At 42.0% G+C, this 22470-nt stretch overlaps 1 protein-coding gene across 1 annotated transcript in view; it reads right to left on the reverse strand.

Annotated features, from left to right (window-relative positions):
• EXOC4 (exocyst complex component 4) overlaps positions 1 to 22470 on the reverse strand; it is a 410988-nt gene that overhangs the window by 325175 nt on the left and 63343 nt on the right. Inside the window, exon 7 of the mRNA XM_009462605.2 lies at positions 19362 to 19539. Within this exon, the coding sequence (XP_009460880.1) occupies positions 19362 to 19539 (178 nt within the window). The remainder of the gene's footprint in view (positions 1 to 19361; positions 19540 to 22470) is intronic.

The following is a 22470-nucleotide window of genomic DNA, read 5'->3' on the forward strand; positions in this document are numbered from 1 at the left end:
ACACTTCTACTTTTTCCGCAATGTTCTTCCATCTAATTTGAGAACTTGCTGTACATCAACTTGGGTGTTTCTCTTCCTATTCGGGTTTCAGGTAGGACTGTGATTTCTTGGGAATGCGTTCAGCAGGACAGGAATTCAATTTCAGTGGGAGCTTCCCAACGCGTCGGTGCAGACAGCCTGGCTTTTGAGGATAATGCATGGACACAGAACACTGAAATTCTTGGAGCAATTAGATGCCCGTGTCTTAAAAATCAATTCCCCATTTTCACCGCATACTAATATTGGTAGGGCTGAAGGCACAGGAGAAAATGTTGTTATCCATTCACATATGGGAACAATATAGCACTGACACAGGTGCCTGGCTCCATTAGTATACCCAACCCCTTCACTTTTTGAGGAATGACATTTTTAATCCCCAACATGACAGAATTTGTTAAACAGATAATGAACTGTTATCCACAGATCACCCCATTTGCAAGTTGACAAACAGCAGAATATAAATGACAACTTTATTCATTATCCTTATAGTCCAGAAGTGACAGAGATATTCAATAAACACACAAAACTCCCTTGAGCTACTCAGAACCTTGGAGATTTAGGCTGGGCTCTTTCCCAGTAAAGATATGGAAATCAGCGTCAATCACCTTCTGAAAAAGGTTCTACCTTAGCTTATTACAAAAATATTGTCTTCATCCTGCAAGGTGCTGGGCAGTCTGGCCGTAAGCCAGCAAAGCACTTAAGGACACGCACAACTTAAAACATGTGAGCGGTCCCAATCATGCCATACATCTAATTGCTTTTCTGGATTAGGGCCAAAGTACTCAACACATTGTAGATCAAGACCTCACTGACAACACTGATATCCCCATACATGCAAATCTCAGACAAAAAAAAAAAATCCAGCAGCATCCTTGAAGCCTGTTCCCAACTGCTGCTCTCTCAGTCTAAACACCAGATAATAACAGATAATTTCTGAACTATTAGTTCTATCCTAGGAATGAAATGTTTTACAAGACCCCATTCAAATTCTGATAGATTATGGCACATGGATTAATCACTTACCTCCGCAACTCAGAACCTGCAGGTCAATATTCGCAAATAAATCTCTCTCCACCTCAAAATGCTCCTTTTTCCTTAAAGGCAGCACAAGAAGGTTTTCACTGATCAGACAACAACTAAATCCAATCTTTTGCTGTTCTGCTTTCCGTAAATGGTTTGTAGAGGAACCCCAAAATGGAATATTAAATTTAATTCAGAACATAATATTTTTTTCCAGACAAAAAACAAAACAGCTTTTCATGCTGTGCTGAAAACAAAGCCAACCAAAGAGACGGGAATGCACAAAGTGACCTTAATAAAATGATAACTCAATGAACAAGAATATCAAACCTCCTCAAATCAGGTTACAGAAAAGATTTTAAATGGTCTTCTGGATCTTAGAAAGCACAAAACCTTCTCTGACCAAATTACTTTCAATTCTTCACAACTGTGTTCAGAAGAGGAAATCATCACCAACACAGAAAATCAATAGGAAGTGTTCCAGGCAATAATGCAGCAGTAAGGAAGGACCAGAACAGTAAATTCAGGGAAGACAGGAGTTTGGGGAATGAAGAAAACAAGTGAGATAAACAACAGAATAGCTACTGAACAACCTCTGCGTCCATCCGACACTCAAAAATAACACGGCCATTTGTTTCATCAACCAGACCATATGAGAATAAAGATCTGAAAGGATATTACAGGAACAAATTCCCCAAAGAAAACAAAGGGCCTATATAAATAACGTACCGGAGAATTTAACCATTAGCCGCAATAGCCTTTAGATGGCCTTTCACAGCCTTCGGTTTAGCACACGCTATTATAAGGCAAACTATCCACCTCGTTTCAAACGAGCCACTTGTCCAAAGTTACACAGAAAACCAAATGCAGAATCAGGACGGACTCACGCTGTTCTCCAGCCTGATACTCTATCTGCTACAGCAAGTCCCTCTTCAGGCAAGAGGAGTCTAAAAACACCGATTAATGCCTTGGAAAAACAGGCAATTTACAGGCTTTACCCTTAAGATTTAAATACAAGGTTTCCTCATTCCGTGCAAGGAAGCAACAACAGCAAGTTGCTTCTCACTGTACAGTTCCATGTACAACTTGCGTGAATATTTATAGTTAGAGCATGACCTTACCCTATAGTAATACACAGTGTCCAGCAGATAATGGATAGTAAAATCCCTAAAAGCACGAACAAATTAATCTAACAAAGGTGATCATAATCCAAGGATGGGCAGGTTCAGAAGCTGAGGGAGGAGTAACCAGAAGTTTGGGTGTAGAGGAGAAACTGTGGGTGGGTGGGGAGGCCACACCTGGAGTGATGTGTCTAGTGCTGGGCTCCCTAATACAAGAGAGACATGGACATACTGGAGAGAGTCCAGCGAAGGGCCATGAAGACGATGAAGGGTCTGGAGCATCTGTCCTATGAAGAAAGGCTGCTCAGCCTGGAGAAGAGAAGGCTCAAGGGGGATCTTAACAATGCGTACAGATACCTGAAGGGAGGGCGCAAAGAGGACGGAGCCAGGCTCTGTTCTGTGGTGCCCAGTGCCAGGAGCAGAGGCAATGGGCACAGACTGAAAGACAGGAGGTTCCCTCTGAACACCAGGAAAGGCTTTTTTACTGTGAGGGTGACGGAGCACTGGCACAGGTTGCCCAGGGAGGTTGTGGAGTCTCCATCCTTGGAGATAATTCAAAAGCCACCTGGACATGGTCCTGGGCAACTGGCTCTGGGTGGCCCTGCCTGAGCAGAAGGGTTGGACGAGATGACCTCCCGAGGTCCCTGCCAGCCTCAACCACTCTGTGTGATTCAGTGAAAATCTGAGACAAAATGTGGCAGATAAGATAAAAGCATGTCTTAAACCCAAAGGCTCCTTTAAAACACATGCAACTACCTGGGGCCACTCTACTGATGATCAAAGTGAGAAAGTCAGCTCTGTTTAAGAGAAACTGTAATTTGGACCCCACTTCTTTTGTCCAAAGGGATGGACAAAATTATCTTGTCCATCAATTAATGAGACATTTTCAAGATTGCAAAAATAAGCTGAGGTTCGACAAATACTTCGAGGAAATAATTTCAGATTCATTAAGTACGCCAAGTCAGCTTTATTCTGCTAAGCCAGCACATAGTTTAAGAGAAGTCTCACAGGCAGTCTTGCTGGCCTTACTTGCAAAACCAAATTAAGCAGGTGCAGAAATAGCAGCATCATCAGGATCTTAGTGAGGTGCTGGGACTGATATTATTTTAACACAACCATCAAACTCTTTAGTAAGGCAAAGAAGGACAACTATGAACTCAATTACAGCCCAGCGCATCGAAAAAAAGTCCACATTCACCCCAAAACAATCAATCTTTCCCCTTGGATGGACTAGCCATTGCTTTTTTTTTTCCCTTCCCTAGCACCACACAGATGCAACACCCCAAAACCCCCCAAATTTGGCACTCTGAAGCTCAAAAGGAGCAGCAAACCTTTGTTTTACCTTTCCAATATCTTAGTCGGAACTACAGTGAAAAGATAAAGACGTTTTCAGCAGGCGGAATGCATGGACACACGATGACAGGAAAGCTGGGGGTGTGAAAGAGCCCTGTTCAACACAAAAAGGAACTGGAAAGCGGAGAAGTAGAGGAGGTCTTCAAAAGATCTTTTGTCCGCAAAACAGCAAAAATTTTACATCTTCCTTTTGCAAAAGTTTGCTTCTCTGCTCCCATTCCACTAGGGAGGGTTCCACAGAATTGGGATTATAATCGTACTACTATTAAATTACCTCTGCATCGAGCTGGAGGAGTTGCCAACAGTACCCTATATATCTGATTAAACCATTCAGCACTAGAGGGGTTATTCTAAGAGTAAAAGCACAAAAAACCCACTTAAATACCACCTACTCCCTTGTTCTTCCCCTGCCAAACACGCACATGGTTGCACATAACTTCAGCAGTATATCCCAAGCTCTAAATTACATCTGTGTAGCAGACTGGTGTGCAGAGACAGGAGCTATTTGGGTATTGATAAATCGAGACTATATTGAGCAAATAGACTGACCAATATCTGAAACTGCTCATCTGGAACATCTGCCCTGCAAAGCAGCCGGTGTTATAGGGGCCATTTGAGGGATCTTTACTTCTAGACTCTTAAAACTGAGCTCATCTGCTTTTTCTCATTAAAGGTATGTTTTGTCTTTGGTTTACGCTACAAAAAACACATACTAATGTCTGTTCCCCAGCCAGGAGAAAAAAAAAAAATTCTAAATTAATATATTTCTCCTAAAGTTAACTGCATTGCTCTACCCTGAACGTATTTGCTCACTGCACTACTCTTCTTTTCCAGAACTTACCCCCTTAGCAGATGCCAAGTTACAGTTCTGAGGGGGCTGCAGCTGAGAGATGTTAAAGGGATTCACGTTCTTTCTATGCAACCTTTCAGAATGAAACCAAGAACTCTCAGGAGTTAACTCTCATTATTACAGCACAATATTACGTATCCAAAAGAACATGTCCCTAATAGATCATGCAATAATCTTACACAGGCCATGAAGAACTATTAGAACTTGTGCAGAAGGCTGTGTTTCCATACCATCAATTAATACGTGAACTTTTAACTCGATCTTTAAGGAAATTGTTAATTATATAGCTCACAGCAAAACTAAATGCAAAAGAGAAGAATGTTTAACAAAACCTTCAACCTGAACCCTTGGCCTTAAAAAAGCACTAAGGGAAAATACAAGGCTAGCACTTCTCGCTAATCACAGGGGGCTGGACTGTTGAGAAGACGGAGCACCAGTTACAGCACACAATGAACAACCCACTCCACATCACAATAAAGGCTTCTCAAAAGGCAGAACACATTTTTGTGACCTTGGAGATAAGTCTCATAATCTCATCCTCATCTGCACCTGCAGAATCCCTTCACTCGCGTATTTGATGTCTGGATTTTCGTTCAAATGACTTTGCGGAGAATGTCAATACATGTTTAGGTGGACTGTAAGAACTAGGAAATCATTTTGCTTCTGCTGGTGTTTGACTACCGAATACATTTAAGCCTGTCAACGCAAAAATTCAGATTAACATCTAGCTAGTTTTCAGAAAACGCAGTGTATATAAAGGGAAGGCAGGCATAACAGTAGATATGAAGCACAAGTAACAAAGAACGTTTCTCAAACTCAGTCTCTGAAGAATATTGAACCAAAGAACATTATGCTGAAAGAATCATTGTTGAGAAAGGAAAGTGGCATTTGGGAATACAAGGACCAAATTCTAACCTGCTTTATACAACCTGCAACCTCAGAGAATTTAAAGGAATCACACAGGTTGCCGTTAAGGGAAGACTGACTTCTAAGTTGCCGTACAAATTTCTACAAAACACTTCTTCTGATCTACATATACTCAGATGCATTGAAGTACCTGTTGCCCAGAGACGCAGAGGCTTTATTCATCCTTCCAAATAACTCTGAGATACCAAGATTTGAAAATCACAAATTAATAATTAGTATAAGCATGGAGAGAATCACAGTTCTACTTCAAGAAAAGCGCTAATTAGCTGCTGGTATGACAGTCCTGTCTTGAACCACACCACACATGAAGTTAGCAACAGAAGTCTCCCTCCTTCAATACTACTGCCCACTATAAATCTGAACATCCTTCTGATTCAGCTTTCAACTGCAACGTGACGCTTTCTAGGGCCTTGGCCTACCCCCTTACCAACAGCAGAACCAAAACCTAACCACACACTGAACATTATTTTCACAATTTAACTGTTGAGAGAAGTGTTCCATCCCCTGGAATCTAATTTGTTCAGTATTCCTCTGAGTGTGAAGGCAAAAGTGCAGATTATCTGAAACGCATTTACAAACCCATTTCCTAACTGCTCGAGCAGTGGATGTTAAGTGCCGAAGAGCTGCATGGCATGCAGGACACTGAAAAACCAATGCGTTGTTGAGATGAATGCCTCAAAAACATGGCACCTTAAAATTCCTCCTTTCCCACTGAAAACAAAAGTGTCCTTTATAAAAGGTTATCCAACTGCATTTGCCTTGCAACACAGAAGGAAGCTGAAGCTTCTAGAGTGAAAACATGGCTAACTTGAAAAGAAACGAATCTACGATTGCTTGTCTTACACAATACTGAAGAGCTAACAAGCAACACAGTTTTAAGAAGAACATACCGATACAAACACATACACTGCTGCTTTCCGTGGACGGAATTGCAAGAGTTGAACTGTGTGTCTGATACCACGCTGCAGACAAACTGAAGGACACCACTGGCTTAATCTCCAGTCAAATGCAAAGATCTGTACATACTAACAGGGAGATGTCAGCACCACTGTTATGGAGAGATTACACAAGTTTTCAGAACACTCTCCACCGCAGTCATCGCGTCCACGGACCTTTGGTAACATCTTAATTTTTCCACATTAGGACCAAGATGGGCTCTAAAGGAAAGACACCATGGTGAATTAAGGCAAATTATCAAGAGAGGTTAGCGTGAGGGAACAATTCAAAGGCACTGTCGTTTATCACTTTGGCAGGTAACATGGCTGGGAAATACAGTTTTTCTAACAGGGCACCAGGCACGTGACACACTGATTAAACAGCAAGGGAATACAGCACCAAATGATTGTAATAAAGTGAGATCATCCTTTTATTGTGTCCTAGCTAATCATGTGTAAATCTACTGGTTTATCTCATTGTTCTTTGTGAGTAAAAAGGGAAAGATTTTTGATATTGTGCTTAAGGGACCACTCTGATTTATCTATTTACCGACCCGCTGGGAGGTGTAACTGATTTGGATTATTCTCCCTGTCATATGCAGCAACTTCCAACCACTTAAGCCTAGGAGAGAAAATTAATGACACGATTAACCTTTCTGCAATTGGGATGAGTCTACCAAGTGGCAGACAAGAGTCCTGTTCGTGCTTTCATCTTGGGTATGGCACAAGGCCACAGGTCAGCCCTCGGAAAAGACGGCGAGCAGCCTTCGTCCTCCACCCTTCCGTCTGGCCTCCTGCTCCGAACCTCTTCCAAAGGAGGTCCAACACAAGAGACTCAGCCATCAGCAAGGCCAGGCAAACAACAGTTCCCCTGTCTATTAAAAAAAATTAAAAAGTTACACAAAGTGTTATTTTTCTTGGAAGTTTACCCCCGTCTAAAATCATGTTATTATAATGCAAAATTAGATCTGGGATTTTCAGAAGAATCTAAAGTAATTAGTTGCCCAAGTCCCACTGGATTGCCAAGGGAGTGAGATCCTAAATGCCTTTGGCTCTTTTGGAAAACCCCATCCATCACAGAAATTCATACGATGGCTCAATAAAAACTACAGAAAAACAAGTACTGAGTTGAGCACTGTTTCAGAGTTATTTTTATAGCACTTAACAGTGCCCCTCAGCCACTACTACACTGGGAACAGTAGGCACCACCACCAAGTTTTCCACCAAAAAAGCTTTGGGAAACAACATTTCACCCTCAGAAACCATGGTAAAAATTGATCAGTGACATTACACTGCACTGTAATACTAAAAATAAAAGGCAACGCTCCAGTAAATAAAGCACCAGAACCACATCACTCAAAACCACAGCATCTAAGCTAAGCGCACATGTATTTTTCATTCTCTTCTCCTAGTGCTGCTCTTTGATGTTTTTTCCAGCCTATGCTATAAATGCAAAGCAGAGGGAGTCCAGCTTTTATTATTGGAAAGAATGAATTAACAATGCAACACATTTTATTATTATTTTAATCAGTTTCCAGCTCACAGCTTCACTGAGAGTACACCAACGATCACACATTTCTTAGGCCTTTTCCAGTAAACGAGGACCCCAAAGAGCTTTACAAGGCATTTAATTACATACTAAGAGTAGAACGACTGTATACAGGCCACATTTAATTAACTAATTCCCTCATCTCCCCCTTTTCTCAGGTGCAAATGGGTTTCCATGGTTCCTAGCATGGACACAGTTACTGTCTTTTCCAGTCGTTTGCTTACAAGCAACAATTAACATGTGCATTCTAGAATAAATACTGCTGTTATTTTTGCATATATATTCTGTATTTTGATAGATATGGGTCTTTCCTGTTCTTCAGGTGGGTCTTCAACATTTGAACGCGACATTTGAAACTATATATGGGGCCGTGCTGACGATGCATATTCCAAGAACACAGAAGAGAAAAATAAGGGGCTTGTCTACAGACCACCAGCTACCAGCAGCCTTACGGTGGGCTACCACCACTTGTATTTGTTGCGTGACATAGGAAGCTTCAACATCCAGCCTTACCAACTTTGATTGCTGACTGATCAACCATGAATATGTCAAACTAATTTTATAATGTGGAACTGAAGAGCAATCTTGTCAAGCCTAGAAGCTCAAGGTGGATGATTGCAACAGAACACATTTGCATACAAAACCAATGTGAGACCTACCGTCTCTCTGACGTTTGCACATCAAGACAAGAGGAGCACTGAGAAAGGAGGGGCAGCAAAGACTACAAGTACGAAACACAGACCTCGTAAAAATAGAACGTTTTCAAGTTGCTCCTCCTTAAAGACACAAGGTATTTACTACAGGCAGAAGACAATCATAGAATCACAGGATCATTATGGTTGGAAAGGACCTCTGAGATCAAGTCCAACCATTAACCTAACTGCCTGGTCCACCTCTAAATCATGGCCCTAAGCACCACATCCACACGTTTTTTGAACACTTCCAGGGACTGTGATTGCCCCACTGCCCTGGGCAGGCTGTTCCAACGCCTGACCACTCTCTCCGTGAAGAAGTTTTTCCTAATATCCAACCCAAACCTCCCCTGGCGCAGCTTGAGGCGATTCCCTCTCATCCCATCACTTGTGACTTGGGAGAAGAGACCGACCCCCCCCCGGCTCCAGCCTCCTTTCAGGCAGTTGCAGAGAGCGATGAGGGCTCCCCTCAGCCTCCTCTTCTCCAGGCTGAGCCCCCCCAGCTCCCCCAGCCGCTCCTCCCCAGCCTTGGGCTCCAGCCCCTGCCCCAGCCTTGCTGCCCTTCTTTGGACTTTGAATGACCACAAAAATAAAAGTGCCATCAATATTATTTTTATCACTTTTGGGGAAATGGGGTGGTTACAGAAGATTCTCAGCTTTCTTTTTAATGGTTCCTAGTGGTCAGCTTTTGAAGCAAATCTTCAAAGTTAAATCTTTAAAAAGAGGGAATGCGTATTTCAATATTGAAATTTTACTTTTAAATTGGAAAACCCACTGCGGCCCTTGGCCCACCAAACTTGTAGGGCCACTGACATCAGGACATGATCAGGCTTACTTCTCGCATTCCGCATTTGCTCCGGTGTACCAGACTGGCCAGCACGGGGCAAAGTGAGAACTAAAATAATCATGTACCTTGAAACGAAGCAGCATTGACTACACCAATTCCCTTTTCCTGCTTCCACAAGTTCAGGATTTGGGCTCTTCTGTTATCATCAAGCTCATTTACTCCTGATCTCTCCAAACCCTGTTTTGGTGGCCGTGTTTGGTGAAGGCATATGCTTCCACAGGGCACAGCATGCCGAGAAAAGGGGTTTGCAGAAACACACTATACAGTTATTTAGAATTTATGTAAATCCTCCCATGAAGTTCCATTACCTACTGCTGGCTCTGGGCCAGTCAAAACACGGAGACATACATGCTATGTGCTTAGAGAAACACCCACTAAATGATCACGCAAATCAGTATCCCACTTGATAAGGCAGAGAAGCACGTATTTCACATTTAAAACTTGAATTTGGGTGTTGTAAATGACAAAAGGGTCCAACCAGCAGGCCCGTCATACCTTTACGTATCGAGAGCAAAAACCAGAGTTACTGATTAGTAAACCTTCTCCAAAGAGTCTAAAAGCATGTAAAACCAACAAAAAAAATAAAACTAGAATGTTAAGTACATGAAAAAAATTAAATTTTGATTCTAGTTCAGATTTTTGAAATAGTCTTTTTTATTCATTTAAAAAAAATGAAATCAGAACATTTATAATAGAGAAATAAAAATCAGCCCATTTCAAAAAGTCTATGTCATATTGGCACTTTTGAAGCACACGACATTGGCACTTCCCACAAAGAGAGCAAGACAGACCAGAGGTATGAAGTGCAGTTCAGATTTTCCATTTCAGCCACCAGAACAGAGAGAAAGCAGCTTCTCCCAAGTTTATTCCTGACAAGTCAATTGGGATTTTTTTTATTTTTTTTTTTTATTTTTTTTTTAAATTCATGTTTCAATGTCAAAAAATGCTGACTTACAATGCCGTTACCAGAACACCGCTGAGCGTTAACAGAAGGATTTGGGGGCGGAGGGGGGTTGTTTGCTCTCAACGCAAATTGGGAGTTTGTCATCTCCTGCAAAGCACGCAGGCTTCGAGCTCTTCAGCCTCTCTCCGTCCAGAGATCACCGGTGAATCATCAGCCGCTTGCTGGTGGCTTGCACATACACATTTGCACAATATACATAGCAGCAGAGCCTACGTTCTCTTACAGCCGAGTGCTTTGGCTAAAAATTCATGAACGCCTTGTACAGCTAAAATTGCTTAAGCCAAAGAATAAATGCAAACTAAGCAATTAACGAAAAATATTAAGGCTGATTCTACACTTAAATACTTTCTCACCATGTCCTGCCAGCCATGTAGATACCCTCAAGCATCACAGTCCAGCCACTTCAGACTCAAGTCCTCACTATCCATAACCAGAGTTTGCACTATCCATTGCAACACTTATGCATATATAAACCCAATGACATACTACTCAAAAATCACTGAGAGCTATTTGCAGACTTCCTAAATAAAACCACTTCAAAAGGCAGCCGGTCAGTGCAACCACAAATAAAAGTACAAAATAAACAAAATATCGAAGCCTGCAGATCATCAGCAAAACAGTCATCTCCAATTTTTGTTGGATGCTTTGCATATTCATGTCCTGACTCTCAGTGGCACAGAGCATCCATAATGTCAAGATAAATTAAAAAAAAAAAAAAAAAAATCTTAGAAACTCTTGATAAAACCAACAAAAACCTCACAGAATATACTCCTCTCCTTCTACAGTAGCAAACCAGGCACACCAGAAATAACAGAAATACTTTCAAACCTTTCTGTTTGTTTCACTCATTCAAACATCAGCTCCCTCGCGTGTAAAATACAGAATGGCATCACCCTGGTGAGATCAGATGATGAAGTCACTTTGATGATGAGAAGCATGCTGTGAAGTAGATGCTCCTAAAGCGTTTTAAGTATACTGCTAGTGATACACAACACATTTCAAAGTAGCGCCTATGCGTCCAGAACTGCAGCAGCAACAGCTTCCACGTGTATGCGCACAGATTTGCAGTTGCCTTCGCAAGTGGTAAGGAGCTGCTGTTGTCCCACCCACAGCATTAGGTCCCGACATAACGCGTGTCCATAAATGCTGCACCTTCTCCTCTTGCTCGGGCCCTGGAGCAAGGCTGAGAGCGTGGTGTTGATGAAGAAAGGGAAAGAAGGAACAAAGATGGGTGAAGAGGTGTAAAGGGATGCATGTGTGTGAACGGAGAGCAACACGAGGCAAGCAGCATGGCTTGTAGAATGAATAAGAAAGAAGAAATTAATACCCTTGCAGCCCCTTCTGAACATAATAGATATAACCTTGACAGTTTTTATCTGAGCATGGCTGAGCTTCTTGACGCACGTGGCCTCCGTCCTAGGAGCTCATTGCTAGGGGCTCACCTGCAAAGACGCCTGTCTATGAGCACAAAACAAGGAAAATAAGATAATGGAAAGAGAAATTTTAGGAAGGATTTTTGCAAATGCAATTCTGTAGTTTCCTCCGCCACAAATAATTACTGAAAAAAAAGCATGTAGGCCCCCCAAAACAAAGTTGAGATTTCACATCAGGAAAGAAACAGCAAGAGCTAGTAGACTTCAGGGGGGGGGAAAAAAAAAAAATCTACCTTACAGTTTTGTAAATGTCATGCCTGGTAAACACAACAAGTACACAGCACGGGAGAGGAAAGGCTTTTAAGCAAAACAGTTTCCAAACGTTTCCCTCGGATATCAGCTACTCTCTAACATTAGCAGGAATTTGCCTGCATGAATCCCTCCTGCACTGCTGTCAGATTAGACGTCTTGCAGCGAGGACATGATGAGCGTTTGGCCTTTTCCCGTTCACAGTATTTTTATGACGCTAGTAAGAGTACGACTCACTGCCTTTAAAGCCAGTCACACAGGGACTAAGTGTGAATAAGCTCAGCACATCAAAAGAGACGTGGTTTTATAGTCCTATAAAACATGTCTACAAATGCTGATGAACTACTTGTAGTCTCTCCTAACTCTAGCTGACAGCAGGAATAAAGTGCAGTGGACATTGATAGTAACCGAAAAAAAAAAGCACAACAGACCTAACAAAACTGTTCAAGGATCTAGGGAAATGGTTAAAGTGAAAGATACTGCACATATCTGCCGCCAAGTTTCCGTTTCTTCTACATCACCCCATTAATTAACAGTTCCAAGGAAATGAAGGCTTACAAGCAATTTACAGGCGGGAAGTTGTGCACACTTTATTTAGAATACCCGTGTTCCCGTCGGCAATTTGAAACACAGACATCAGGTGTGACGGCCACTTCACAACCTTCTCAGCCCTTCTCGGCAAACCTTCAGCTCGCAGAAGAAGGGCTTCCCCGTGACAGCATGGGAACAAAGGCTGCAAAAAAAAAATTCTGTGCTCTCAAATTGTGTAAATTCAAAAGCATTTGACAGCGGCCCGGGATTCAAAGGCACAGGTTTCATTCCAACTGCCAAATACCAGAGCAGGGAACATGTCATTCCCCCATTCTGTATTCCCAGCCTTCTCCTCAGTGCAGAGTTCCTCTCAGCCTAACACCTAGCAGAGCTGACTTCTACTTTCACAACTACACGAAACAGCTTTTTGAAATTATTTACTGCTAGGGCTCTTTACAAGAATTTGTGCACCTTTTTCCTCCTTACAGAAGACCGTCTAAGTATATGCTTTTAACTCACATGGATTAGCTACTTAAATATTTCAGCATAAACTCCAAAAACTCTTTATAGCTTTATAACTATGCTCAACTATTAAAAGGAAAATCCACGTGAAATGAAGAGCCCGTCAAGTACAGAGCAGCTTGATGCTCTATAGCATGGACAGCAGAGGATGAGGCTTTTTTCCCTTGCTCACATACCTGCAAACATTTCATCAAATGAGCTGATCTTTTTTAAAACCTCCCAGACCGTAAGCTCGGTGACCTCTTCCGCAATAAACTGCACAAGTGACTGTGCACTGTTCAAACAATTCATTTTTATGCAGGGCTTTATCTCTTTGAACTTCAGAGTAAACGTTAGTGCTTATGAAATACATTGGATCAACAGCTCCGGGATAAAAATTACTCTTGAAACAAAAGCTGTTAACGCAGTAGTATTCGCACCACCTTCTGCTGTGTCACCATGCTAATATAGCACAGTTCAGTTAACAAGGACCGTTCCTGGGAAAGCAATAATCCAATGCTCGTGGCCAGCTCAGCTCTGGACCTCTTCCAGCTACCTGTTACCCAAGCAATTCAGTTAGTTTTAAACACACTTCGCTTCAGCCAGAATCATGCAGTTAAAGAGAAAACAGATCGATTTTGTGCATTTCTACTTCATATTCTTTGTTTTGAAAAGGACAGCATGCCGTTGCTATCTCGTTCTTTGCCCTTCTAGCTGCATAATACACCCCAATGCGATGAAATCTCTTTGCACTTGCTGACACACTTTTTCACCTTTATCAAGGCTATTTCCAGCATCCCGAATTCCAGGTGCACCTTCTTAAGAGCTTAAGAAAGGTACCAAATTACTTTCTGTTTCAAAATGTAAGGAGAAGACATGAATTATTAGGTAAGTTGGAGTAAATCCATAAAACATTTCAACTGAGAGGGGAGGCGGGACAGCACATAACGTTCTTGGCAAGACCAAAATTTAAAGAAATACCTTCCTGCAAAATAACCTCATCCCTTCCTAGATTCAGAAAGATGACACTCTTCCTAGACCATAAAATTTCACAGAAATTCTCATGCTCTTAGTAGTACATATTTGCAGAAAAAAAGAGTTGTGTAACAGTCACTGTGCTGGGTTTCTTCATGCATGCTCCGAGTCCACTTCAAATAAGAAACAAGGGAAAAAAGTGCCAAGTGATTTACTCTAATTATCTAAATTCCATTTTGAAATATCAGCATCCTGGAAAGTAGAACGCTCTCTCTCCCTCCTTCACGCACCCAAGATTGACTGAAACTGTATTTTTCAAAAGCTGCAGACAAATCACTTTCATGGCCATCGTCCTCTCAGCTACATGAGAGACAAGCATTAATGAGACAAACCAGTCAGGAGGCCAAGGGCATCAGTTCCACACATTTAAGTCCATTTAAAAGGAACCAGAAAGACTGTCAGGTCCATTATTTTGAGGACAACCATGGAACCATTAAAATTCTGTAAAGAGACTTTCTGAAAAATAACACTATTTTAGGTTCCAAATATTACCCGGTGAACTTCCCAAATGCAACAGCAATTTCATGTATTGCTCTGACATTTCGACCAGTAGTTATGGCGTATTAACACTAACACCTCTCATCCAAGAATCTTATTTTACTATACAAGTATTAACTTTCTCAGAAATAGTTCATTCATCCTTTAAATGCAAAGGTTCAGCAAAAATAGACTTGGTTACCTATTCCAGGACACACTTATTTAACTGAAGAGTCAGGCAGCATCACGACTGCGGAGAGATTCAATGCTCATGACTGGACATCATTCCTAAGCTCCTGCTCTTAACATCACAAGCCATTTTAGTAAGCGTTCTGCACAGCTGTCAGACCTGTGCTGAGCCACCCAGGCTAAGAGCAAAAACCACCTTGTTTTCGCATGAGCGGGTACCTCGAGGTGCCGCTCCGCACAGCGGCTTAGGCTGATGAAAGCCGCAGTTGCCAGCATAAACCCTTCACTTTCCTTCTTCGCGGCGTGCTCCCTCTCGCTCGCTCCGGTGCCAACACTGACACAGTTCGAGGACCTGAGCAAGCAGAAAACGCAGCCAGCAGAAAATACTTGGCCAAATCAACTCCCTCAAACTAGATTACTGTCGGGAAAATGAGCAACACTGCTGGAGCAAGGAAAGCATCCTGGGCTGTGGAAAAGGAAGAAATGGCACCACAGCACAGCTGGCTCAGATCTACACAGACTGACATGGAGTTGAACCCTCTACACCTTTTCCATGAGGATGTAGAGGGGTAAATTGAGTACTAAGACTGCTGAACTCCACTGTCTTTCCCCTGCTCACCTGTCTGCCTAAGAGGACCAATAATTTTTGCCATTAATTCACTTACAAAATCACAGAGCGGCTCAGCTTAGAGCAGCAGAGCTGTGAAATACATCATCCAAGTGCTCTAGCAGTAATCCCGGAGAAGTATGGCATAGCAAATACAATTTAAGTGCAGCTTTTCAGCGAGATCGCTCACGTTGCTGGCCACCAGACCTAGCTGTGTACTGCAGAGCTACTCAAATCCTGCATCCACGTGTCATTCCTCTGTGTAAGGAAGGATATGTCACACAGCCTCTGGATGGAGGAGCATCATACGCAAAGAGAGAGACTTTCTTGACCAACAGTTTCTGATATCTCCAGCTCTGCAGCAGCAGAACAGGAATGTGTGGGCAGACAGCAGGCTTCCATTTCTCTTGTCCCAGTTTCCTTATGGTGTTTCAGCAATGTTTAGGCTGCTAAATCACACCATTTTTGGAAAACACCCGAAAGCATTAGACAGAAGACCCCAAAAAAGGAAAGTAATAATTGTCAGTGTCTTCTCGGTAGATAGACCACCAGACAGCCTGCATACTTGTGCTGCTAAAGATACGATATATGTCCCAGAGCATACGTGTGATTTTCCCTCTCTTTTGTAGAAGCAACAAAATAGATAGAGAGCACTCTGAAAAAAACTGAGATCCGTCAACTGCAAATACTACCACTACAAAAGGAGAGAAGATCCCTTCCTCGGAGGCAAATAGCACCGACCTAAGCTGATAACAGGATTCTGAGTACACATGGAGATGTCTTTGGTATTTTCTCCAGCAGCCAGGTACTGCACTGAGACAAAACAGCCGACGGGGTGATCATCCTATCACTAGAAAGGTGACATTTCTGAAGAAGCTGAATTAACACTGGTATTACTCAGCAGGGACAGATGCCTCTCTCTCGTCGTGGTATCAAAAGACAATGCTAAAAAAAGGTGAAAGAACTGTTAGAAGTTTTGTGCTATAGATAACAGCAAGGAAGATCCATCGCACCGGGTATGAGTGACTGCTACAGCATGTCCACCAGCTGTCGGTCCCCCAACTCGAATACAACAGGACAGAAAAGCCCTTATCTGGGCTAAGGAGATTTGGCCTAGACTGAAAAAGTAAAACAACACAGAAAGACTACGCTGCACTCAAAACCTTCTGCCCTTTTCCCAAGTGTCTACACCACTGTGCCTTTCACACAGCATAGCCTTCGTAATTTGGGATGGGATGATGCAGCGTATACATTGAATTGTGCCAGAAAAACTCAGAATTCCTTTATTGCGTTGTCCTGAAGCAGCTATTTGTGTCAGTACATCGCTATCTGCCGTTGTAACGCAGCTCACAGTTCTCTCCAGCCGACCACTTGGTCCTACAGTAATGACGCTCTTCGGAAGGATATTCCACCCACTCCTACGCTGAAGAGCTAAATTAGCTCCATGCACAAAATGCCAAGTTAAAATTTAAACAAGTTTCAAATCTCTCCTGTTGGTATGGCAATACAACTACAGGCTAAGCTGGCTCCGGTACAAGTAAATAACTTCAAACTGTATTTTCCTGAACAAGGCTGCTCTAATATTTTGACAAACTGATTTTTTTGTTTGTTTGTTTTCTAGCACTCTGGTACCCGACTCTAAAAGGTCACTCTGTCTTCCTCCTGACGAGTTCAGTATTATTCTTCCATTCTCAGAGAAGGTCAAAACCATATAATATCTGCATTTTCAGTATCTAAACATTGCACAACATTGTGCCACCTACCTAATACTACACCACAGTGCTCGGTGCAGTTATTAGGAAGCATTCAGAAATCCAGAAACAAGCTGCTGAAAACAACTCTCTCACATTTCCCACAAAGGACAATTTCCAGCCCACCACGAGCGCACATTATTACTTTTGTACAGAACTATAGAGATAACCTTGCTGTAACGTATTTCACATGCAGAGATGCACAATGTACATGTGCAAAAGAATATCCATGTGAATTGCAGAGTCATGGGATATTGTTCCAGCATGATGAATAAACTTCATTCATTACGGTCTGCAGGAATTGCATCGTTTCCCTGATGCACCCCGCCACGACCCCACTTCCTCCAAATTTGCATCCTCCCCCAACAGCAAGCACCTTTAAAGAAACACTTTTAAAACGGAGTTTTCTGTTCCCCCTGCTGCAAAGCTAAGATCTCCTCTCAAAAAATTATTCTTATTTGGAAAAACAGGATAGAAATAATTAGTCGTGGGATCAAAGGTTTTCTTATGCTGTAAGGTAAAAAAATTTTAATCCACTCCAATGAAACTAACACACAAAAAACCCACAAGATTTTGAAGAAATGGAAGATTTCCTCCTTTCCATGTCAGCCAATGCTCATCTCTTACCCTAAAACAGCAAGAGATTATGGATCTTAAAGTGCTGCTTTTATGCATCGTAAAAGCTCTTCTGGAAGCTTTTCTGACTCCCTCCGACACCTGTGCTTGTCAGGCCAATAGCAACGAAACCTTTACAAATGGGTTGTTATATTTTTCTTGGCATGCATTTTATAGAAAGCTCGGTCAAATATTTTCTCCCCAACACGGAAAGCACATTCACTCTCAATATGTGCACACCTACGCATGCTTCTCTAGAGAAGTTTTATCAATGTTGTCCTGGAATAGCCAGTATAACTCACTCCCAATTTCACCACTCGGGAGGAATGAAACCATCACAAACTCTCTCTGATAAGGGGGAGTCATTCTGCTTTACAGAAGATAAAATCTTGGAGGATTCTCACTCCCAAGGTTTTGTCCTCCTGGAGCAAAGTCTGCAGAACTCAAAGCTCAAAGTTCTTCTAGACCTCACGGATGATGGTAAGATGGCTGGAAGTACCCCATGTCAAGCCCGTTCCTCAAGTCCTTAAGTTTCATTCTTCCTTTTAAATGAGGCCAGACAGCTTCAGTTCTCTGGCATTCTTTTGTTTAGAAAACCCATCATTAACCTCTGGCTGGACATTCCCAATCAAATTTTTGCAAGAACACTATTGAAAGGAAGTGAAAATTTGTATCATGGAGAAAACTGATCAAGATTTCTTTAATAAAAATACTAACTCCTCTGGAAAGACCAATAAGTGGGTAAGGAGACAGTGGATGTGATCAAAGGCCCATACCTTACATTTACGATGGCCAAGAAGTATCTAAATTCACACCATGCACACAGTTCGCTATATTTGCGTAAGCAAAAAAACCTGTGTGCATCACTGCACAAAGAAGCCTTTATAGCAACAGCTAAATACACGTGTGCCCTACAATGAAAGACTGTATTAGAGTAGGAGGCAGACAGCATTTTTCATGAACAGGCCAGAGGTGGAATGACCATCATAAATCTTGCCACCTCTTGTAAATAACGCCGGGCTGATTTCTTTGACCTCCTCTATCAAATACTGGGCGAGGTGTACATCTGTGTACTATATATAAAGGCAATTCCAAAATAAATAAATAAAAAAATCTCTAATGTGCTAGCCTCGCAGCAAGAATGAGAGAGCGGGCATGTGACAGATGATAGCCCTGCTGCTTGTGAGTCTCAGATACTAAGGTGATAGGCATGGTACCAGAACACAGCCTAAGCAAGGTACAGCTTTCGAACGCTGCAGTTCAGAATAAAATTAAATAAGAATCCCCTGAAAAGATGCTGGCAGCAAGTGTGTCAGCTGACTATAACCAAGCCATAATGACAAGAGGAGACAAGCGATTAGAGCTGTGACACTTTATAAGACAGGCATGACATGGTAACACAGAACAAAAATGTCACTGTTTGAAAGCTTCTGATAAATCACTTGGTAGGCAAAAGGAATCAACCTTTCCATACACCATAAAGATGAATCCACAGAACTTTTTTTGCTGATATTTAAGCTCTCTGGAGTTTTACAGTCTGTTATACCTGTGGCCATTTACCAAAAATCAAGACAAATTCCAGCACAGCTGTCTTTTGAGTATGACAGGTATTCTCTGCTATTCTGGTTATAAAAGCTGTTTCAAGTTGAAAATGTGCCCACCTGAAGGATTCTTACCTGCAAGACATCTTGGATCTTCACCCACACATCAACCATGTCATAGAGCTTGATATCACCATCATACTGGCTGCAAGGAGAGGCCACCGTTTGCTGAAGGTGTCCAAGGACCACAGAGTGCGCGGCAGCCACAGCGTTGAATTTGTCAAAGAGAAGCTCCAGCAGCTCCAGCAGTAACCTGTAAACCACCAAGACAACCTCCACTTAGTTTCCAGAAGACAGATGCTGCGTGCAAGCAGGGAGGTCGCCTAGCTTCAAACCCTCTCTGGGCTTCGGGCGACTAACTTCAGCTGTGAGCAGCTCAGGATTGGCACTTAAATACTCCTGAGGATCTTCCTTTTCACTCCTTCCTCTCTACCCAAGTTGCTCACATTTAATGTGTCCCACTTGGGGGTACAGGAAAGACAAATGCATTAGTAATTACACAGAAACTACACTTCAGTACCATGATATCAGAGAACATTTCAAGTTCCCAGACAGAGCTGCAGACAGGGAGGGAGACTACGTGCTTTTTCTCCAGCAGTAAGAGTGTAAATTTAGTAAAAATTTACTTACCCATACAAACAGAACACAAGATGCTTATTTGGAATTATGAAATGAGTAGTATGGAAGGTTTTAAACAACACAAAAGATCAGAAACCTAAAGCATCAAGCCTCAACAACTGTGTCGGTTTTCAAGATTCTACTACTATACGGAAGGTGCTACAGCTATAGCGTCATCTAAACGTACTACACCTTACCTGCTCCTATGGCTTCCTTACTGCCCAGTTATTGTAATTAATGTACCTTTGCAAAGTTCTCAATATTTTGTGATAAGGCAATGACTCATCACATTTTTTATTATTTGGGAAAAGAAAAATTCTGATCAAGTTCACTGCCGCTTAATGAGCAATTCAAGTACACACGTAACCCCAACAAAATGTGAAGATAACACTTCCCAAATCCATATGTTAGCCACTTTCTAGCTCTGACAGACAGTCTCCATCACATTTAACTGCAGCAGCTTAGGAGTTAGCACATGCTTTCTGCGTCTATCATCAGCAGTTGCTATCCCCAGAGCAGGACAGAAGATCTGCAGCAGAATCGGAGCTGCACCCGCTCCTTAACCAACACACTTCAGTCTTCTGTTAGTTAACAGCCACTAATAAGGTGTGCGTTCATGCCTCGGCCACTTCACTTGAGAGTGCTGAATATCTGCACACATCCACTTTCATCAGCTGTTTAAGCCAGCAGCTGGATAGGTAACTGGAGTAATTAAGAAGCTGTTGCACATTGGCGGCTGTTACCTCCAGACAGTAAGAGTGGCCTGGCACGATGTTGCGGCTAAAACCACCTACCTTAGCCTACAGCAATCCCAGACTGAACTTCTAGTCTGCAAAGGACAGAAGGTGGCTATTGTTTAAAAAAAAAAAAAATTACTATCAGCTTACTGTGTCTCATTCATATACTACAATCTTACATATATAGATATATATGCACAGCACTACACAGCAATCTTTTGGGGATCTCATATGGGCCATTCACCTACCAACGACGTCAACTACACAGCTCAAATGGTTAAGGAGAAGAGCACTTTGATTCAATAGAAAGAGCCACTGGAGAAGTCTGGGAGGGTACTCTGAGGCACAGCAGAACAGGTCAAGTGGCCAGATATATGTCATGCTAAAAATAAAAATGTGTTTAGGAATCACGGTACTTGTAAGAAACACAGGGACATTAATATTGCCATACCTTAAGTGACTGTAAAACTAAGACATATTTAAGCAAAACAAAAGAAACTGGTGTGTATATCAATTTTCTTCATATTTAAGAATAGCAACAAATGCCTAAAGAAAAGTGTTGTTGGTACTAAGAGAGAAAACACTGCTTTTTTACAGGTCGTTACAAATTTAAGTAAGACACTGGCAGGGGATAAACAGAAGTATACAGGACATGATGGTAAAGACAGCACCAGAAGAGACAGCTATTAGCAACATTAACAGGATTACATTTTTCAATATGGGAAAGTCCAGTGAGGAAGAAAAGCCATTCTCCTCCATTTAGGCTTTGTATAAAGCTTAATAACTATCCTGTCCGAGTGAAGCTGAGAAGTTGCTACCGTGGAAAGACCTATACATCCTCCTCCTTCCCTACCTACTGTTAGCCCATCACCAATGTTACCAGGGAAGGAGACAGGACAATACACAGCTAAGGCTGCCTGAAAAACACCCTCCATCGCTGTTGAGCAAGTATCGTCTCCAGCCCACTCGAAGACGTGGGAGAGGCAACTATTGCTTCAACAGCCCCTAAGAGATATATACAACTTGTCATAGCGAGTGACAGAGAGGCAGCTGGGGGAAGTGGCTGGTCAGCCAGAAGCCAGACAAAAACAGGAGGAAAACCAGATAATGAAGAATTTAGATAGTTGAGGAATTTCACATTGGAGAAACTTACATACAGCCTTGGTTGAAATGCCAAAAAAGACAACATTATGGGAGGAAATTAATTACATACCACTGAGAAAATTTATCAGTGCGAGCCCAACTTCCACTAACATCCCAATACAAATCAAAATTTAGTTATCTATACACCTCCTTGCTGCCTCAGGAAAGTACAATTTTGCAGAACCAAACTAGCTGGATACTTTGACAAACTCATTTTTATTGTCCCTAGGTGAGCCTGACCTCACATTATCAACTTGTTTATGGAGCCGTTACTAAAATAATATTACACGGAACAGAATTATTTGGGTTTACATTCCAATGTCTTCCCATTCTCATGTTACAGATTCGTAGACATGAAATCTCCCCGATCCATGTTCTTTGGTGGCGCTAACTACCACCCCATTACATTTTCCAATCTCAACTAACATCGTATTTCCACATCTCCCTGTTTTCAAATTAGGCAGCACCTCTTCTCTTAATTTTCTTCTCTCTAAAAGTCTTCCAAATTTGTCAGGTCATTTCTGAAACAAGGTGACCCAAAAGAGACATGGACACAGTCCGTGTCAGACAGCCAACAAGACAAAACAGCATAAAATAATATGGCCTAGATTTTATGCATATGGGGTTGCAGCACCGAGTGACCTAAGCAGAACACATACAGAGAATGACAGGAGACTGGCTTAGGC

The sequence above is a fragment of the Nipponia nippon genome, unplaced genomic scaffold (assembly GCF_047370975.1).
Source record: "Nipponia nippon isolate SJK-2023a ecotype South Korea unplaced genomic scaffold, ASM4737097v1 scaffold_3, whole genome shotgun sequence".
NCBI lineage: Eukaryota > Metazoa > Chordata > Aves > Pelecaniformes > Threskiornithidae > Nipponia > Nipponia nippon.